The sequence below is a fragment of the Etheostoma cragini genome, chromosome 1 (genome assembly GCF_013103735.1).
Source record: "Etheostoma cragini isolate CJK2018 chromosome 1, CSU_Ecrag_1.0, whole genome shotgun sequence".
Taxonomy (NCBI): domain Eukaryota; kingdom Metazoa; phylum Chordata; class Actinopteri; order Perciformes; family Percidae; genus Etheostoma; species Etheostoma cragini.
The window spans coordinates 12,579,247-12,597,669 of record NC_048407.1 but is presented as its reverse complement, the minus strand read 5'-3'; the positions used below and the strand labels follow the sequence as shown (position 1 = coordinate 12,597,669).

Genomic DNA, 18,423 nt, shown 5'->3' with positions numbered 1-18,423 from the left:
GCTGAATCAATTATTATTATTAATTATCACCGACCACCACCAAGAAGGGGGAGGGAGGGTGGGGGAGAAAAAGAGAGAAATAACAAAGAAAGCATGTTACCAGGGCCGTTTTTGGATACCAGTCCGTCACTGGAGCCTACCAGTTGCAGCTATTATATGTGTGTCGTTGGATATGCATACGTTTATGAAGCCATACTAAAGTTTACTAAAAAGTGGAATAAAGAATCATCTTTGGTAAATTAATATTAATGCCTTAATTAAGAAAAATTCAACCTTTAAGGACACCCATTTTCTTTGAGATTGAATAATGTATAGTGAATAAAATAATGTTCTTCTTTAAAATACAGGGGGCATAAGTATACACCAACCTATGTTAAATTCCGATAGTGGCAGGCACATTTTTATTAATAAAGGCCAGTTATTTCATGGACCAGGACACTGCATCCTGATAAAGTTCCCTTGGCCTTTGGAATTAAAATGACCCCACACCATCACATACCCTTCACCATACATAGAGATTGGCATGGTTGTATTTCAGTTAGCCTAATAGCTGGTTTGATTTGCATTGAGAGATGATCTCATGGAAAGTTCCCCATGCCTATCTCCATGTATAGTGAAGGCTATGTGATGATGTGTGTGTGTGTGTGTGTGTGGGGGGGGGGGGGCTATTTTAATTCCATAGTCCAAAATATCTACCTTCCTCAATGGGAAATTAACATAAGTGTAAACTTACTTATGCCCCTGTATTTTAAGGAACAACTTTTATTTATTATACATTTACAAAGAAAATTGGTTTCCATAAACGTTGGACTACCACTGTATGTGTCTATCATACATTAATACTCAACTGATTTATTTTAAAGTACATTATACTGTAGTCTTATGATTATAAGTGACCTTTTGCATTTTTGTTATCATGCACAATGCAATAATGATGTGTGACCAAATACATAGTTCTCAGTTTATTTGAGTTCAGTTAGACAGTTTAGTTAAGTGAAATAACTTGCTTAGTGTGCTGCTTGAAACAACAATGTGATTATCAATGAAGTAATATCTGTGTGTGTTTGTGTGTTTGTACTTGCAGTTAAAATACGTCAGTGTACAAACGATTCATCGAGAAAATGCTTAGATCCAATTTTGGATCAAAATCATTTGCAAGTCCTCGGCCTTCAGGAGGTATGTACTCTTCTTCGAAGAAGTCCAAACAAAGGTGTGAGAGACCTTTGTCTCCTGAAGACCTCAACCCTCCCACCATCTTGAGGGAGCACGGACGAACGGGTGAGCGACCTTTGTCTAGTGGAAGCACCAACCTTTCTGCCACCATGAAGGGGCCCAGGCAAAGGGGTGAGGGCCCTTTGTCTTGCGCAGAGAACCAGCCCTCAACCACCAGGCAGCGAGAACGAAGGGATGTGAGCTCTTTGTTCTTTGTTGGCACCAACCCTTCCACCACCATGAAGGAGCACAGGCAAAAGGGTGAGGGCCCTTTGTTTTGTGCAGAAAACAAGGCCTCTTCCACCAGGCAGCAGGCTGTGAGATTGTCCTCTTCTGATGAAGTCAAGCCTTTTACTCCAATGCGGAAACAAGCATGGAGGAGTGAGAGCTCTTTGTCTTCATCTTCTGAAGACGACCAGCCTTCTGCCACGAGGAGGGAGCAAGAAAAAAGGTCTGAGAGCCCTTCTTCTTCTGATGAAGTCGAGCCTTTCGCTCCAATGCGGCTTCAGGCATGGAGGAGTGAGAGCTCTTTGTCTTCATCTTCTGAAGAAGACGAGCCTTCTACCACGAGGAGGCAGCAAGAAAAAAGGGCTCAGAGCCCTTCTTCCTCTTCTGAAGAAGACGAGCCCTCTACTCCAAGGCGGCAGCAACATGGAATGGTGAGACCTTTGTCTTCATCTTCTGAAGACGACCAGCCATCTACCGCGGGGCAGCAACAACAAAAGGATGTGTACTCCTTGTTCTATGTTGGCACCAACGCTTCTACCACCAAGCAACAAGAACGAAAGGATGTATACTCTTTGTTCTACGTTGGCACCAACCCTTCTACCACCATGAAGGAACACAGACAAAGGGGTGAGAGCCCTTCGTCTTCCTCTAAAGAAGACGACCAGCCTTTTACCACCAGGCAGCAAGAAAAAAGGGCTGAGATCCCTTCCTCTTCTGAAGAAGAGGAGCCTCCCACTGCAAGACGGCAGCAAGAAGAAAGGGCTGAGAGCCCTTCTTCCTCTTCTGAAGAAGACAAGGCGTCTACCACCAGGCAGCATAAACAAAAGGATGTGAGCTCTTTGTTCTGCGTTGGCACCAACCCTTCTACCACCATGAAGGAACACAGGGAAAGTGGTGAGAGCTCTTCATCTTCCTCTGAAGAAGACGACCAGCCTTCTACCACGAGCAGGCAGCAAGAAAAAAGGGCTGAGAGCCCTTTGTCTTCCCCTTCTGAAGAAGACAAGCCTTCTACCACAAGGAGGCAGCAACAACAAAGTCCTGTCTCCTTCATAGAAATCAACCTTTCTACCACCTTGAGTCAGGATGGACAACGTGGTGGCAGACCTTCCTCTACATCTTCATCTTATGAAGACGACGAGCCGGTTAATAGCTTTTTATCCATCCATCTGAGTGCGAGAGGGAACTTAGGGAATGCAAGACAAAATGAGGCAACAGAAAGAGTAAAAAGAGAGAGGTGTGAAAAGATTAAGAAAAAGCACGAGGAGGAGGAGAGGAAAACTTTTGGTCTGCTTTCAAGGATTTACATCTCAACTGCAAGATAGACCGCACTGCTAGAGAAATCAAATCAACCGTTGTGGATGAGCGCAACCTCCTGCATCACGGTAAGAAAGCAAACTTACATTTTGTTACATAACATGGCACACAGGTATATGTATAAGCTCCTTTTAGATTCAGATTTTTAGACATTCACAGTAGACCAGTGGTGGAACAAGTGTTATATCACTAAATTCATTGAAAGCAAATGGAGAAGCAGCCCATGTGACTTATATAGGCCACTGTGTGATATTACAATACATTGAAATGTTAAGATGAAAAACACAAGGTACAGTGTGTTCATTAGAGGTGTTGCTTTGGGTGTTTTGGAGAGCGCCAGGTTAGCAGCTTCTTGTCATTATAACAATACGTTTAAAATTGTAAAACTCAGTTAAGCTAATATAGCTCTTATCTCACTTAATGTTGCCAGGCCAACATGCATTTTTAACAACTTGCAACTAAACAAATCTGTTGACTATTTATTTTTTGGGAGGGGTTCCACGTGTACAACTGGACTCCACACTTAACCTTTCATATTCTGTTGTTTACAGGTCACCTCAGTAATTCAAAGGAAATGGCAGAAAAAGAAAGACTGCTTGACCGAAGGACGAAGCTGGTTGTGTACAAACGCAGACAAGAATTTAAGGTGGAGAGGGAAGTGAGAAAGCAAAGACTGAAGATAAAGAGGAAGGAAGAAAAGGTTTTGAAGATGGAGAACATCTCAGAGTTATGTGACAACCCCGAAAGTCCAACCCCAGACAGGCGTAGACTTAAGTTATATAGCGTTTAAGAGAAAAGGAGAGCAATCAGAAAAATGGCACCAAATAGAAAGAGATTTGACAAAACTGAAGTAAAGAAAGGTTTAAAATGTATTAAAACGTTAGCAACCACCATCAAATATCCTCCCAACCACCTGATAACACCCTAGATGCTTTAATTTAATCACAAAAGGATTAGCCCCCTTTATGAAATTATACAAATCTCTTGATATCTCCATGGAAATTACCATTAACATCAAACGTTTATAGTGTATTTGTTTTCAACATAACAAAGACAAAATGTCCACTAGTTTGATTGGGATATTTTAATGAGTTAAAACAAGAAATGGCAAAAATGAGACGTCCAAAATGATTAGCCACCAGGCCATTAATATATTATATTAATGGCCTGGGGGCTAATATTATATTAATAGTGTATTAATAGTGAGCCACAACAGACAACAAGCTCTTAGAGTAGTTCTTTACTAGGTTGGCTCAGGTCTCCTGAGGGACTTTGGGCCATTCTTCTATTGTAAATTGTTCCAGCTGGTCTAAATTGCGTGGTTTCCGAGCATGGACATTCACTTTGAGCACCCGCCACATATTCTCAATAGGATTGAGGTCTGGGCTCTGCGCGGGCCACTCCAGGACTTTGGTTTTGGTATCCTTCGGCGACTGTTGACCAACTGTGGACCAATTTCGATGTAGGCTTTGGGTCATATTCTTGTTGGAAGACCCAGCGACGACCTAAGGATAGACTACAGATTTCTGCATATTATCCCTCAAAATTTCAACACAATTTTCCTTTTCCATGATGCCATGCACCCGAACAAGGCTCCCTGTGCCTGAGGCTGCAAAACAGCCCCACAGCAGGATGCTCCCCCCGGGAACCGTGTTCTTAGGGTTAAAGGCCTCTCCATTTCTTCGCCAAACATAAGCAACATCCATGTGCCCAACCAGTTCCAGTTTAGTCTCATCAGACCAAAGCGCAGACTTCCAAAAATCATCTTTACCTTTCAAAGGTTCAGGGATCAACCTCAGTCTGGCTGTGATGTGCCGCTCTTTGAGTAAAGGGGTTCTTCTGGAACGATGGCCCTGAAGCCCACCACGATGAAGAGCCCTCGCGTCTGTGTTCCTTGAAACATCAACTCCAGAAGAGGCCAGGTCAGCAACAATCATCATGGCGGATGCCTGTGGCTTCTTGCTGACATCTCGGACTATTTTCCTCTTCAGAGTTCTTGCGTGTGCTTACGACCACGCCCAGTTTTGTTTCTTACAGAATTTGTCTCCTTGTTCTTGCAATGTACAGGAATGGCTATACTAAAGTATAACATTCCCCCTTATCATCAGCCTCCACTCTCTTCTTTCTGAGCTCAAGACTGATTTCCTTTGTCTCTGCCATGGTGAGTAAACGTAGTCGTAGTAGTAGTTTTCAGTAGCCTCTTTATAATGTGTTCAAGTGCCCTGTTCATTGGAGTCCTTTTATGCTGATTGAATGATCAGGTGTAGTTAGGAAGACAGCACAGGTGTTGTTTGAAAGCTGATTGGTTAATTAGATGTATTTTGAAAGAAAAAATTCACATGGGGGCTAATATTTTTAACCACCCCATTTTTCACTATATTTGATATAAAGCAATAGTACAAATGCATTTTATATTCCAAAATGTACCAAACGCTACTGAATAGCATTGGTGAATGTTTGATTATATCAAGTTTTATCAATGCTGCAAACCTTGGGAAGAATTTTAGGAAAATGTGCCATAATTCCTGGGCGGCTAATCCTTTTAGCCTCAACTGTATACAGTCAAAAAGCATTGTGCAAATATCAGTGTCCTAACCTAACGCCACCTGACCCAATCTAATTCATCCTAACCTTGCCTATTTCAACCAAGATTAGCCCAACACCTATCCTATGCAAGCCTTATGTATCTGAGGCTTTGTGCCAGACGTGTTATAGCCCAATGTGTTATGTGGGCAGCTGTTGTCTTTCTGTGTGTGTCTCTCCCCTTTTCCCCCACTGTGTCTGTGTGTCCGTATGTGTGTATGGCCGGTCGATCTACCTCTCTGCACAGCTGCTGGCTATTCCACTTACCAACTCTACAGTATTTATTCCGGGGCAAAGCTCACCACCGGCGCCAGATCGATGCACCTACCAGTGTGGTAACTTGGCTTAACTACTTGGAAACTACAGTCGCGACTCAAGGTCCCCCCTTTTAACTTTTGTTTTGTTAGGGTTAGGGTTTACATACAATTCATAAACAGCAAAAGGTTAGCCATTTTGACCTTCACCATCATTATACCAACAAGAATGGAAGTATAATACGTCCAAAAACATTTCCAGTACAAGAACAAAGGGAATATTAGCTGTACTGAAATGTAAAAAGAAATCAAAATACAGACACTAAAAAAACAGAAAACAAAAATTCAATGTTCAATTCAATTCACCCAGACTTAGTTATAGTCTTAGTGTTAGTGTTATATTCCTCGTGCATTTGTTAAGCTCCTGTTTTCCCTGTCCAGACCTACGCCTCCAGACCTGTTACCGTGGCTCATCATGCGCAAGCCTTCCTACCTTCCCGCTTGGATTCCAGAAAGAAAGTTTGGATCCACCACTGCCTGCCCTCCTCAGCCCCTATCCAGCTCGGAGTCAGCCTACCTTGTGTTTTCTGTCCTTGGCTGCTATGAGTACAGAAGTTACATTAAAACGTTTTTGAACTGTTACTCTGTGCCCATATATGTGTCTCTGTGTTCTGGGTCAGAACCTCTGCCTTAACCCTCATGTTGTCCTTGGGACAAATTGACCAGTGTTCCTATGTCAATTTTCTTTTTAACATTAGTACATATATATATATATATATAAATATATATATATATATATATATATATATATATATATATATATATATATATATATATATATATATATATATATATATATATATATATATATATATATATATATATATATATAAATATATAATTATATATCCTATAACTACCCAATTGTAATTACCCATAATAACATGATTGATTCCAACAATTATTGAGTATTGAGTAAATGTTGACATATTCCAGTCAGTGATTATCCATCAACATACAGTCCTTTAATTTTAGTCTAAATAAGTCCTAACTTCTTCTTTTCTAACTCAAACATTTGGTATAATTTCCTATAAATTAGGTTAATTGTCCACAAATTCCAAAAATAACGGTAAAACTAAAGTGGCAAGCATCTATTTTGATGGAAAGACACTCGGGTTAACAGAATAGGGAACATTGTGGTTTAGGTGTCACACTCCCCTCTCATGCACACACTGGCATAGTGACATGCAATGGAGTCCTGCTTGAGACCTTTACAATTTTAATTTGATCTTATTCTGGATTTATTGGCAACACTAAATTTAGTGTGAGAATTTGGTGTCTTAAAACGTGCAACCAAGGGTGAGTGGAAAGACAGCTTGACAACTGGAATGAAACCCAGTATAATACCCAGTATTATACCGACCTCCAATGGTTGACTCTAATGATGTAGACAAATGTCAGGCTTAACATGTCAGGCATGTAAACATGTGTTGACATGTGACTCCTAATACTGTATCTGAAGTCTCTTTTACATAGACCTTAGTGGTCCCCTAATACTGTATCTAATAGGACCCAGCAATTTGAACACTAGGCCTGCACATTGCAGACACATTTCTGACTGGTTTTGTAAACTATGTAAAGACCCTGAAACATTCAACATGTGATAGCATAAAAAAACATAAATGGCACATTGTAAAGCAGGGCTATTACACACGAATAAAAGGAATTTTGGAGATTTGAGAGTTTGAAATACTAAGGTGGGACTGGATGGACATGACAAGAGAAAATGGCCAGTGAAACAGAACATGATCTCCACAAGGTGGCAGTAAGACAACATAAAGATACCAGCTACTCCAAAACGTCACAGAAGACGAAGAAAACAATGCGGAACAAGGAACCAGGAATCAGCTGTCAAAAGAGTAGCTAGTTAAAGTGTAAGAAAGAGGTAATTTTTAAATTAACAGTATCTTGACAAACTATCGTACACTAAATATGTTTTAGCATTATTGCTAAAGGGTATCCCGTTTGTGCTTAATATGATTGTTGCCATAACTAGCTACCTGTTCTGTAGTTAGTTATATAACCCAGGGTAGCTAAGCTAACGTGACGCTTAACTGCGTGAGCTCAAAACGTACCTTGCTAAATAACGTAGCTAACTCCGAAGGTAACAACGCGTAGTTAACATTAGTTATATAGGTTAGCTAAATAACGTTTATATTAAATATGTGGTTGGTCAGGGTTATATGTTGAATATCGAATTTTAAATTTTCCGTTATCTGCCCAACATGCATCCAGTCAAGACAGATGGTCGCGGTTTAACGTTACGTTAGCCAGAAAACTGTTGTTGTTGTTTATGTTCTGCTAACTAACAACCACAAGATAGCTAATGTTGCTAATGCGCTAACACTGAGAGCAACATCCTAAGTTAGCAAGATGTAACTTATCATCGTCATAGCCTATATTTTTGCCTTATCGTTGTCTAATTGTGGCCATGATTAAATGCATGACAGCTAATGGTTAAGTGAGGAATTCAACTCAATTTGTATTGGAAGCCAACAGCAACCTATATATTAACTAACTAACTAACGCTTTTCAGAAACAGATTTGCAACAGGACTAATTGAATGTTTTTGTGTTTACTTTATTTTGCTCTCACAAACATATTTCCAGATATGTTCAGAAATTGTGTACAGCACTGATCTGTGAGCTCTGACTGAACACACCAGCGAAGATGCCTGCAGTTTCCACCGGGGCCAAAGAGCTATATCTGTCCACATCTCTGGGTGAACTCAATAAAAAGGCTGAAATTAAGCCGGACAAGACAAGTACCAGAAGGTAACTTTAGGTTTCATGTTTACTGGTGTCCACCCAGTACAGTAGAACACACTCATAGCATATAGGAACTGTCTCTAAGTGAGGGGAGAGAGAAAGGGATATCAGTCAAATCATGGACATTGCAACCATAGTGATGAAAGTCTGTTTTTTATTTGCTGTGTTTCAGCTATGTTCAGAGTGCCGGCAAAATATTCAAGGCAGCAGAGGAGTGTCGTCTGGAAAGAGATGAGGAGAAAGCTTATGTGCTGTACATGAAGTATTTAACAGTATATGACATCATCAAGAAAAGACCAGACTTCAAACAGCAACCGGTATAGTAAATGATTGTAAAATCAACTTTTTCTATGCATTTTTATGTAAATACTTGTTGTAGTGAATGAATTGTTGTCAAGAATTGAAGTTAGTTATTTCTGTGTGTAACTCAACTCTATTTCAATGTATAAAGGAGTATCACATGACCATGCTTGGGCAAAACAGCTTTAAGAAAGCCATTGAAGAAGCCGAGAAGCTCTCTGAAAGCCTTAAACTCAGGTTAGAGGCTTTGCTTGTCTTAGACTGTAGACGCCTTATTAATGTGTTGGCTGCAAGATATGACAATGGTAAAAAAAAATTATTCAACTTAGCTAATCTTTCATTTTAAACAGGTATGAGGAGGTTGAGGTTCGAAAAAAACTTGAGGAGATGGAGAGACAAGAGGAGAAGAAAAGGAGGGAGGAAATAACAGAAAAAGATGGTCATCCTAAAGTGTCAGCTGCAAACAAGAAGGACAGCAAAAAGGTAGAGGCACTGTCCAATGTCTGCATGTTAAAACATATTCCCTTAAGGGAGACACTTAATTCCAAAGAGAAATGTAATTTACATTATAATATACGTTAATAACCATGATTTTGGTTGTATTTGAGTCTCACTAAAGGTACACAGTTTTATCTACAGGTCATATCATAGCAGCAGTGACAACAATGCTAGCTTCATTAGCAAATATATAAATTATTTTATGTTTTGTTTAAGTAATGGTATGCTTTTTTTGTTTAGTTATTTAATGGAAGAAGAAATAAAGTTAAATGGAATCAGTAATCCAATATTCCCATTTTTTCAATGTGAATGTTGTGCTGTCTGTGTGGCAGGTAAAAGGAGAACAGAATGAACTGAAGAATGAATTGAAGAAAGCAACCTCAAAAGGTAAGCAGAATTACCCAAAAGAAGTTTGCAAAGTCATTTCTGAGGTGAGAATCATTCTATAAACAATACTGTTGCCTCTGTTATGTTTAGTCTCAAACCCAAGTGTTTTTTTGTTGTTGTTTTTGGTCTTGTGTGAATTTATGACTGCGGTGTTAGCTGGTGGGATCTCAGCTGAGAAGCTTTACCACATGATGAAGGACCAGACGATTACAATGATAGTCATGGATGCCCGCAGCATCAGGGACTTCGAGGAGTCTCGCATTAAGGTCCAAGGCCAGACCTGCGTCAGCGTGCCTGAAGAGGCCATTAGCCCGGGGTGAGAAAGGGGATTGGACCTCAGGCTTCATGCCTGGATGTTTGATATGACACTGAATTTGTTTTTTGTTATCTAACTTTGGAGTGGTAATATGAATGCATCTATTATCTTATGTCCTTTTGTTAACTTGTTTTTTGTGTTCCCTCTGTTCATGTAATTTACTGTCGAACAAAGTCTTAATTCCTAAACCTCTGTATGTGTTTAGAATCACTGTGAATCAGATTGAGGCGAAGCTGCCAGAGGAGTCGAAAGAGCAGTGGAGGCGGCGGGGGTTTGTGGATTATTTAGTCCTGCTGGACTGGTTCAGTTCTGTCACTGACCTTAAACTGGGCACCACCTTGCAGAGCCTCAAAGATGCCCTCTATAAGGTAACTGTGTGCGTGTGTGGGCGTTGGCATCTGTGCATGAACTTGTTAATGTGAGTAACAACAGCCGAACTTTCCTGTGAGCTACAATGATGTGTTTGCACACTCCACAGTGGGACAGCATCACCATCCTGCGTAGTGAGCCCCTGGTGCTGGAGGGAGGCTACGAGAACTGGCTGTTGTTTTACCCCATGTACACAACCAACGCTAAAGTCCGCCCCCCCAGGCAGAATATCATCAGCTCCCTCCCTCAGCGTGAGTAATACCAGCACCGCACATTAAAGTTTGGGCTCTTTGTATCAATAAGGCTATGTAGTTCAATTTGTTGGCAGGGGTTGTGTTAATGCATCTGATATTAGTTTGTTTTTTTAATTATAAAAGCAAATTAATAAATTGGTCAAATAAAGTGGGCTTAATTCTGTCTCAGATTTGAAACTGATAAAATGCCATACTTCAGACTCATATATTCATGTTCCCCAAAAATCTATTCTTGAGCTTTGCATCCCAGGTTATGCTTGTGTTTTTTTGGATTTTATCCTTCCTGCTCCCTCAAATACACCAATAGTCAACTAATCACTGTTGCCATCTTTTAGTGGTTTCTTACTGTAGGTCTGTTTCTTTTTTGTTGTTGTCAAAACATCATAAATACACATACTAGTTTCTAAATCACATTTTAATGGCTCAGCTGAAATCGCTCTTACACAACAAATGTTCCAAACTATATATATAACATAACGACCAGTTATTCCAGCTCCCAACCGGAATTCTTCACCAGTAGCAGTGTAAAGGCTTGTGTTTTTTTTTGTTTTTTTTAGATCTTAATCTTGTATTGCTCATTAAGTCTTGCTGGACTCTATAGTCTAATATACTTCTAAGAATATGTTTCTCTCATAAATTAATTATCTTTCTAATGTTTTGAACAGTGAATTTTAGCTACCCATCCCTGGAGGAGCCAAAGCCTCCGACCCCACCTCTACCAGAGCCAGAGGTTACACCTGAACCCCATGAACCCTCCGCTCCTGTGCTGGTGAATGGGGTTGCACCAGCGGAACCCCCCACATCTAAAACTTCCATGGTGATTGATAGGCTGCCAGATGCTGTCAATTCCACTGTCACAGGCTCTACAAATTCTGAGCAAGACCTTAGTAAGAAGGGTCCTGTGGCAGGCATATCCAGCCACGCACCTCCAACAGCCAAAGCCTTCCCACAGGTGTACTAAATATTCTGGCAAAGTAAAAAACATTAAGGACTTAAGTGTGTCTATATATCACTCATGATTTGTTTTATCTTCCTGTTCACTTGTCATAGTTTGACCGTACCAAGAAACCCTCTATCCATGTGTCAGACGAGCCCAAGTCCAGCCACAACGGGTCAGCGAAGGACTCGCCGCAGAACGGCCCATGTGTCCCTGACCGCTCAGTCAAACCGCCGCTCATCCCCAGCACTTCTCTGTCTAAAGAAGAACAAAGCCAGATACACTCAGACGTGGTGGCAGGGATGGAAAAGGCGAGGCAAGAGCAGGAAAAACGCATCCAGGAGCGTCGTGTAGATGAGGAGAGACGGGAGAAGGAACAGAAGGAAAGGCTAGAAAGGGAACAAAGTGAGAAGAAGAAGGAAGAGCAGGAGAATGGACTTCAGGAGAAAAAGAAACTGGAAAGACAGAAGGCAGAAGAAGAGGGAGATAAAAAGAACAAGTTGTGGAACGAGAAAGAGAGGAGGGGAAAGGAGCAGAGCTCTGACACTCCTTCAAAGAGTATGTCTCTGGACTCGCCTGCTCCCAACCATCTGGTTAGTGAAATTAAGGTAGGTCCTATTTTCTTTCAGTATCAATCACCACTACAGTGCGATGTCTCATTTCACTCCTGTGTCCGTGGGAAACTGCAAGCACAACATGAATGTTAAAGGCAGGTTTAACATTTTAGCTTTTTGCCAGTTACAACACAAGCATTGAAAGCAAGTAAAGGTAACAAAATGGACCATAGGCAAACAGAAGAGTCCCTTAAAGCCCTGTGCGTTACATATGGGACTAAAAAGAAATCCTTTGCCGTGATCTTTAGACAAAGAGACCACAAATCCACATCCCGTACACTTTATAAACTCCAAACCCTTAATCTGATTGACCAATTCATGCATATTTACTCTACATTTGACTCAGTGGCTGCTCAGTGTCTGTAACTGTGACTTCACACATGGTTTCCTAAAAAGGTTTGGATTTTCAAAATTGTTTTGAATTAAGGCAATTTAAATCAATTTCCAAAAGTTTTTTTTTTTATTCCTCTTTTAATCAATTTTAGCATGGGTGTGTAAACTTATGCTAGCCACTGTAGTTACCCAGATTAATTGCCTCACAGAAACACCCAATAAAGTTACATTTTACTTTCAGTTTGCTCTTTTCCACTCCTCCTCTAGCTCCTACTGTCCAGCTCTTTTCATTCAGGTTGATCACTGTTTGTGTGTTTAACCTGCGTTACTGTCAGTCTGACTGGAGTGTATGAAGAATGCAAATGCATCATCTACATATGTTATTTAAGTCTGTTTTTAAAGAAGACTAAAGACACAAGTTAGGATTTGTTTTGTTAAAAAAAGATTTAAATGGCGTCTTTTCTACTTCACAAAAACAAGGACGTTTGGTTTATGAGCCAAACAGTTTTATACCTGAACAATGCCAGATGTGTCTGGGATGTTGGGCTTCAGAAATACCCATCATCATCAGCTTTTACCCTTCACATGAAACACTCACGAGTATTTATGTAAAGAACTTCTAAGTGAACTTGCTGTGGATGTGTTTCCCACAGAGGGAGCCCCTGACCAGAGCAAGGAGTGAGGAGATGGGTAGGAGTGTGCCTGGCCTTCCAGACGGTTGGATGAAGGTACGAGGTGTTTTAAATCTGACAGTGAAATGAAAACTGTTAAAAAGGCACATTTTTATTGAAAAATAGTATAATCATTTCCTTATGCCCCTGATTGTTCCTTTCAACCTAATGTTCTATTTTTTTCCATGTTCACCCCTCCATTTTTGGCTAGTTCCTTGACACAGTGACGGGGACCTACCGGTACTACCATTCCCCAACCAATCGTGTCCACCTATACCCTCCTGAGGTCACTGTTCCCCAGACTCCACCCTCCACGCCACCAACAGTTAAACAGAAAACCCCACGACCAGCTGAGCCAGACACCAACTGTGAAGAAGAGCGGGAACAGTCTAAATTGAAACGCTCCTACTCCTCCCCTGATATCAGCCAGGACCTGAGGGAGGAGGCCCAGAAGAAGGCCAGCGCTCCGGCCACTGCAGCTGCTATACCCACCTTCAACAGAGAGAACAAGTAAGGCACACAGATGTTTTATGTCCATCAATGTCGGGATGTTCCAGCAACTGGGATAATTTGACAATGCATCAAGTGTGTAGTAGATTATCTAGCTGCACTGTATGGCTTTGGTATATTTACTCATTGTGTTTCCTTTAGTCTTATCTCTGCAGGAACTACTCTGATATTCTCTAATTTTGCTCCTCTGCCCTGCAGACCTTCCAGTACTAAAGTCTATTCCAAAGTCGAGATTGTGCGGCCGTCAGCTGCCAAAATTCGCAACCTGAATCCTACATTTGGAGGTAATGGGCCATCCCTGACTGGCCTTCGTAACATGGGCAACACATGCTACATGAACTCCATCTTACAGTGTCTGTGTAACACTCCTGCCATGGCTGAGTACTTCAACAATAATTTCTACCTGGAGGACATCAACAGGTCAGGGCCCAGATACGTGGAGTTGCTTACCATAAGGAATCACTCATTAATGAGGCACACATTTAACATCTTTGTCTCTGCTCTTTTCCTCAGACAAAACATCCTTGGTCATAAAGGGGAGGTGGCGGAAGAGTTTGGTGTGATCATGAAGGCCCTGTGGGCTGGACTGTACAAGTGCATCAGCCCACGGGACTTCAAGATCACCATAGGCAAGATCAATGACCAGTTTGCTGGCTCTGACCAGCAAGACTCCCAGGAGCTGCTGCTGTTCCTCATGGATGGGCTCCACGAGGACCTCAACAAGGTAGCACGCACACTTAACGTGCAAGCTTTAGAGATTAAGTATGGCATAATTAAAGTCTTAAAAAGCTTTGATAACTGCTAGGATTAACACTCACGTCTAAATGTGCTCACCCTGAATTAAATACTGAGTGAATAAATAAGTAATTTATTCATTTGAACCATGGCTTTCTATGGCTTGTATTCTACTACCCATGTAAGTTGTTTCACATTTGCCCGTTAACAATTGAAACATAGTCTTTTATCAATTTCCTTCTTTCTGTTTTTTTTTTTTTTTCACCTGGTTTCATTTTGATGGCAAATTAGAGAGTAAGTAAAGAGCTGTGTGTGTCCTTGGTCCTCCTGCAGCAGTGTGATGGTGGCGTGTCTGCATCTGTCTGGTCTGATGTTCTGTCAGAACCTCTGTGCATGTAGACCCAAGATATGCTCATTGCCTGTATCCACTGATTTGACTGGCTTCATGTGCATTTGAATGGGGGGGGGACTAGGTTAATTAGTATTTTCTATTTTTTTTAGACTCATCAAAACCTGATTATGTTTGGCAGTGAAGGCCACAAGCTGTCAGAGATGGTTCTTAAAAGAACAGGCGGCTTTGAGATATTGGGACAACTGCGTCCACCTGGTGTTGAGTTAAAGTAATACATTCGGACCATTTTACCTTTTCAAGCTATTTCAAATGTTAGGGATAAGGTGCCAATTAGGTTGCAACAGCTGATGATGTGCATTTCTCATGAAACACTGTCCATTTCATCCCTTTTGTGTGATGTTCAGACCCGTGTGCCATCAGGCTGGCCCTGTCCAAGCCTCCTGGCTAAGTGATCAATCAGCCAGTCTAATTAATGAGATATTAATTAGCAAGGGTTAATCTGCCTCTCATGTCTTCCAACTTATCATAATGAGAGGGATCTGGCTGAACTGCATGCTTAAGAAGCTGAAAGGTTAGAGACATGTTGAAAACAAAGTATAGCTTCCATTCAAACTGCAGTTGCCTGGTGCCAGTGAGTTGTTTTCAGCGCTAACTGTAGTATTGTAATTATGACCAGTATATTTTGCATCTATTATGAATCAAGCAGGCAGGTTTTGCTAACACCTCAAGCCGCAGTCGGTTGCGTGTACCAACATGTTTTTTTTCCGCTCAATGGTGTCAGGCGGACAACAGGAAGCGGTACAAGGAGGAGGAAAACGACCATCTGGATGATCAGACGGCAGCCGACTTGGCTTGGAGCAAACACAAGCTGCTGAACGAGTCCATCATCGTAGCACTGTTTCAGGGCCAGTTCAAGTCCACGGTGCAGTGTCTGACCTGCCATCGCAAGTCACGGACATTTGAGACCTTCATGTACTTGTCGCTGCCCCTGGCCTCCACCAGCAAGTGCTCCCTGCAGGTCGGTCAGACATTAAACATGGGCATCAAAGCGTGTATCTGGAGTTTTCTATTCTCACCTGTTGAGGCTCTACTATTGAATTTCTCACTACATCTTGAGTTTCTATGTATAAACTACAAAAATACGAGCTTTATGACCTGTGACCATTTTTGTATTTGTGTGATATGTTTGATGCTTCTTGGCAGGATTGTCTGAGGCTGTTCTCCAAGGAAGAGAAGCTGACGGACAACAACAAGGTGTTCTGCAGACACTGCAAAGCCCACAGAGATTCCACCAAGAAACTGGAGATCTGGAAGGTCCCCCCCATTCTCCTGGTGCACTTAAAACGGTCTGTTGTGATGCTAGAGTTAAAAATGATGCAGACACAGACCAAATGCTTTGACACTGCCTGCTGATGGGCAATGAACATCTAGCTGTCGTTCTTTATTAAAACTAAATGCACACTTTCACTGTTTGGGGAATAAGATAAGATTAGATTTTTATTTTTGGCTTTCACATTGACACCTTTTTTTTCTTAAATGGGCATCATTTCCACAGATTCTCCTATGAGGGTAGATGGAAGCAGAAGTTGCAGACGTCTGTAGACTTTTCTCTAGACGCTCTGGACCTAGCCCAGTATGTCATTGGACCCAAACAGAGCCTGAAGAGATACAGCCTGTTTGGAGTTTCTGTAAGTAGAAGTGATATTAAGTATGTTGTGTAAGTATATTGTAAGAGAAAATAATGGAAATATGATACAGGAGAGGTTAAGAGACTAGGATGTGAAACAAAGTATAAAAACATGAAATATACTCAAGAATTCAAACATTAAGATGACAATAGATGCACTCAATAGTACAGAGTACAGTACAAAGCAGTGTATTACTATTGCTATGAGGTTGTATCTTGTACAGCTTACATAACGCTGTCAGTCCTTTGGTTGGCAGACTCCATAAATAGTTGGAAAATAATCCAAAAACCTTTTAGTTCTACTTGTCAAGCAGCCTTTGTACCATTTACACACCAATGTGTCCGGCAACTTGACAGCAAGACAGGTTGACCGTAAAAGGACTTAACACAATACACAATGAAGGGGTGTCTTTAGAAGAAATTAGCTTTTGGCAAAACGCATTTCTACAGGCAGTCTAAGATTAGAACTCCAGATATTTCACAAGCAATAATATAAGACAATATTGTTTACATTATCCTTCTTTTCCGCTACCAGAACCACTACGGGGGTTTAGATGGCGGCCATTACACAGCCTACTGTAAGAACGCCCCCAAACAGCGCTGGTACAAGTTTGATGACCACGAGGTGACCGAGATCTCCACCTCCTCCGTCAAGTCCTCGGCAGCCTACATCCTGTTTTACTCCAACCTGTGACGGAGCCGTAGGACACGGAGAGGGAACACTACACCAGAGCAGCGCATGCTGCCTTTTTTCTTTCTTTAATAAAATCTTCTTTTCAAGATCACAGCTCTGAGGACCTGGTGCACGTAGTTGCGGGTGAACTAGTCGTGTACGTGCACGCGAGGACGCACCCGAGCGAGTTGCGGCGTGAATCGTGTCAGTCCCAGGTCGGAGAAAGGGGCAGGCACACCGTGCAATGCTTCAGCTATTAGAGGACTCTATACCTTCTTAAACATGCTGTCTGTTCATATTACTGTTCATAAACAGATGCTCCTATTACTCTGACTTAATGATGGTGTTGTAGGGCTGAGAGCTGGTTCAGATGCTCTTCACTCTCCTTTCTGTTGCAGTCAGTGGGGATGGCCGTATCGCAGAACTGATCAGCTGTTTTGTCCTGTGTCTACACCAGGGTTCCCAGTTGTACACGCGTACCAATGCTGATGTTGCACAGTTAACAATGTAAATACTGGGGGGCGAGGTGTTAATGTGTTAAGTGACCAAATAATGATTTTTGTTTTTTAGTAGCAGCCATTATAATATCAACATATTCATCGAGAGAAGCTGTGTGTTGTAGGGGTTTCATTCTATAGCCCATCTGATGTTTAACGTGTAGGAGTGAGAGTGGATATCAACTTTTGCATTCTTTGTAAGAGAGGAGGGAATTGAGATTGTTGCTTGTTCATATTAGCCACATTGTTGCACTTACACAATATGCAATCGGTTTAAGTTGTTTATGTTGAACGCATTGTTTAATAGCAGACATTAATACTCGCCTCAGAATGCTTTAAAACGACGCTGAGCTTGTATGTCGTGCTCGGTCCAGGCAGTGACAGAAAAACCTACCTGCACCTAAACACTTTGTTGTAGAATTTATTCTCTGTTACACAAACTTAACTCTTAACATTATTATATTCAAACACACCTATGTAGAGGACAACTTACTGTGATAACTTGGCATCCACTGCTTTTCATTTTATTTCTGTATTCAGTACTGAGAATACCCGAGAGAATATGAAAATGGAAGAAATTGACCCTATTCACTGACACCAGAGCGTCAGCATTTGCTGCCTGCCTGACCGACCGACAAGAGCAAGCACAAAGTATACTGATGTTTTATTTTCTGAATGGACCAAGGATCTGAGGTGACTGGATTTGATTGATTTAAATCTTTAATGTAGATTTTAAGTACAATTGTATTGCCTAGCATGATATCATAATCTGTTTTCTACTTGTACATGTTGATTTTATTTCACAATTTGTTTCAGATATGATTATATTAACTACAAACAACTCATATTTATTAAAACTGCTTCAAATTAG

General features: G+C 41.2%; 1 protein-coding gene across 6 annotated transcripts in view; it reads left to right on the top strand.

The window, feature by feature from the left end:
• Positions 1 to 18,423, top strand: part of usp8 (ubiquitin specific peptidase 8) — a 26,932-nt gene extending 8,509 nt beyond the window's left edge. Inside the window, exons 1-20 of one of the 6 annotated variants that reach the window (XM_034876259.1) lie at positions 7,346 to 7,536; positions 8,261 to 8,425; positions 8,592 to 8,736; positions 8,871 to 8,956; positions 9,070 to 9,202; positions 9,550 to 9,604; positions 9,761 to 9,920; positions 10,126 to 10,288; positions 10,399 to 10,540; positions 11,209 to 11,495; positions 11,594 to 12,088; positions 13,081 to 13,155; positions 13,310 to 13,608; positions 13,807 to 14,028; positions 14,122 to 14,332; positions 14,635 to 14,637; positions 15,477 to 15,713; positions 15,899 to 16,041; positions 16,251 to 16,383; positions 16,918 to 18,423. In XM_034876259.1, coding sequence (XP_034732150.1) covers positions 8,322 to 8,425; positions 8,592 to 8,736; positions 8,871 to 8,956; positions 9,070 to 9,202; positions 9,550 to 9,604; positions 9,761 to 9,920; positions 10,126 to 10,288; positions 10,399 to 10,540; positions 11,209 to 11,495; positions 11,594 to 12,088; positions 13,081 to 13,155; positions 13,310 to 13,608; positions 13,807 to 14,028; positions 14,122 to 14,332; positions 14,635 to 14,637; positions 15,477 to 15,713; positions 15,899 to 16,041; positions 16,251 to 16,383; positions 16,918 to 17,076 — 3,252 coding nt within the window. In that variant the 5' untranslated portion in view covers positions 7,346 to 7,536; positions 8,261 to 8,321 and the 3' untranslated portion in view covers positions 17,077 to 18,423. Of the gene's footprint in view, positions 1 to 7,345; positions 7,537 to 7,735; positions 7,756 to 8,260; positions 8,426 to 8,591; positions 8,737 to 8,870; positions 8,957 to 9,069; positions 9,203 to 9,549; positions 9,605 to 9,748; positions 9,921 to 10,125; positions 10,289 to 10,398; positions 10,541 to 11,208; positions 11,496 to 11,593; positions 12,089 to 13,080; positions 13,156 to 13,309; positions 13,609 to 13,806; positions 14,029 to 14,121; positions 14,333 to 14,634; positions 14,638 to 15,476; positions 15,714 to 15,898; positions 16,042 to 16,250; positions 16,384 to 16,917 lie in introns of those variants that run through there. The other 5 variants (XM_034876222.1, XM_034876241.1, XM_034876232.1 and 2 more) reach the window with 5 other exon arrangements.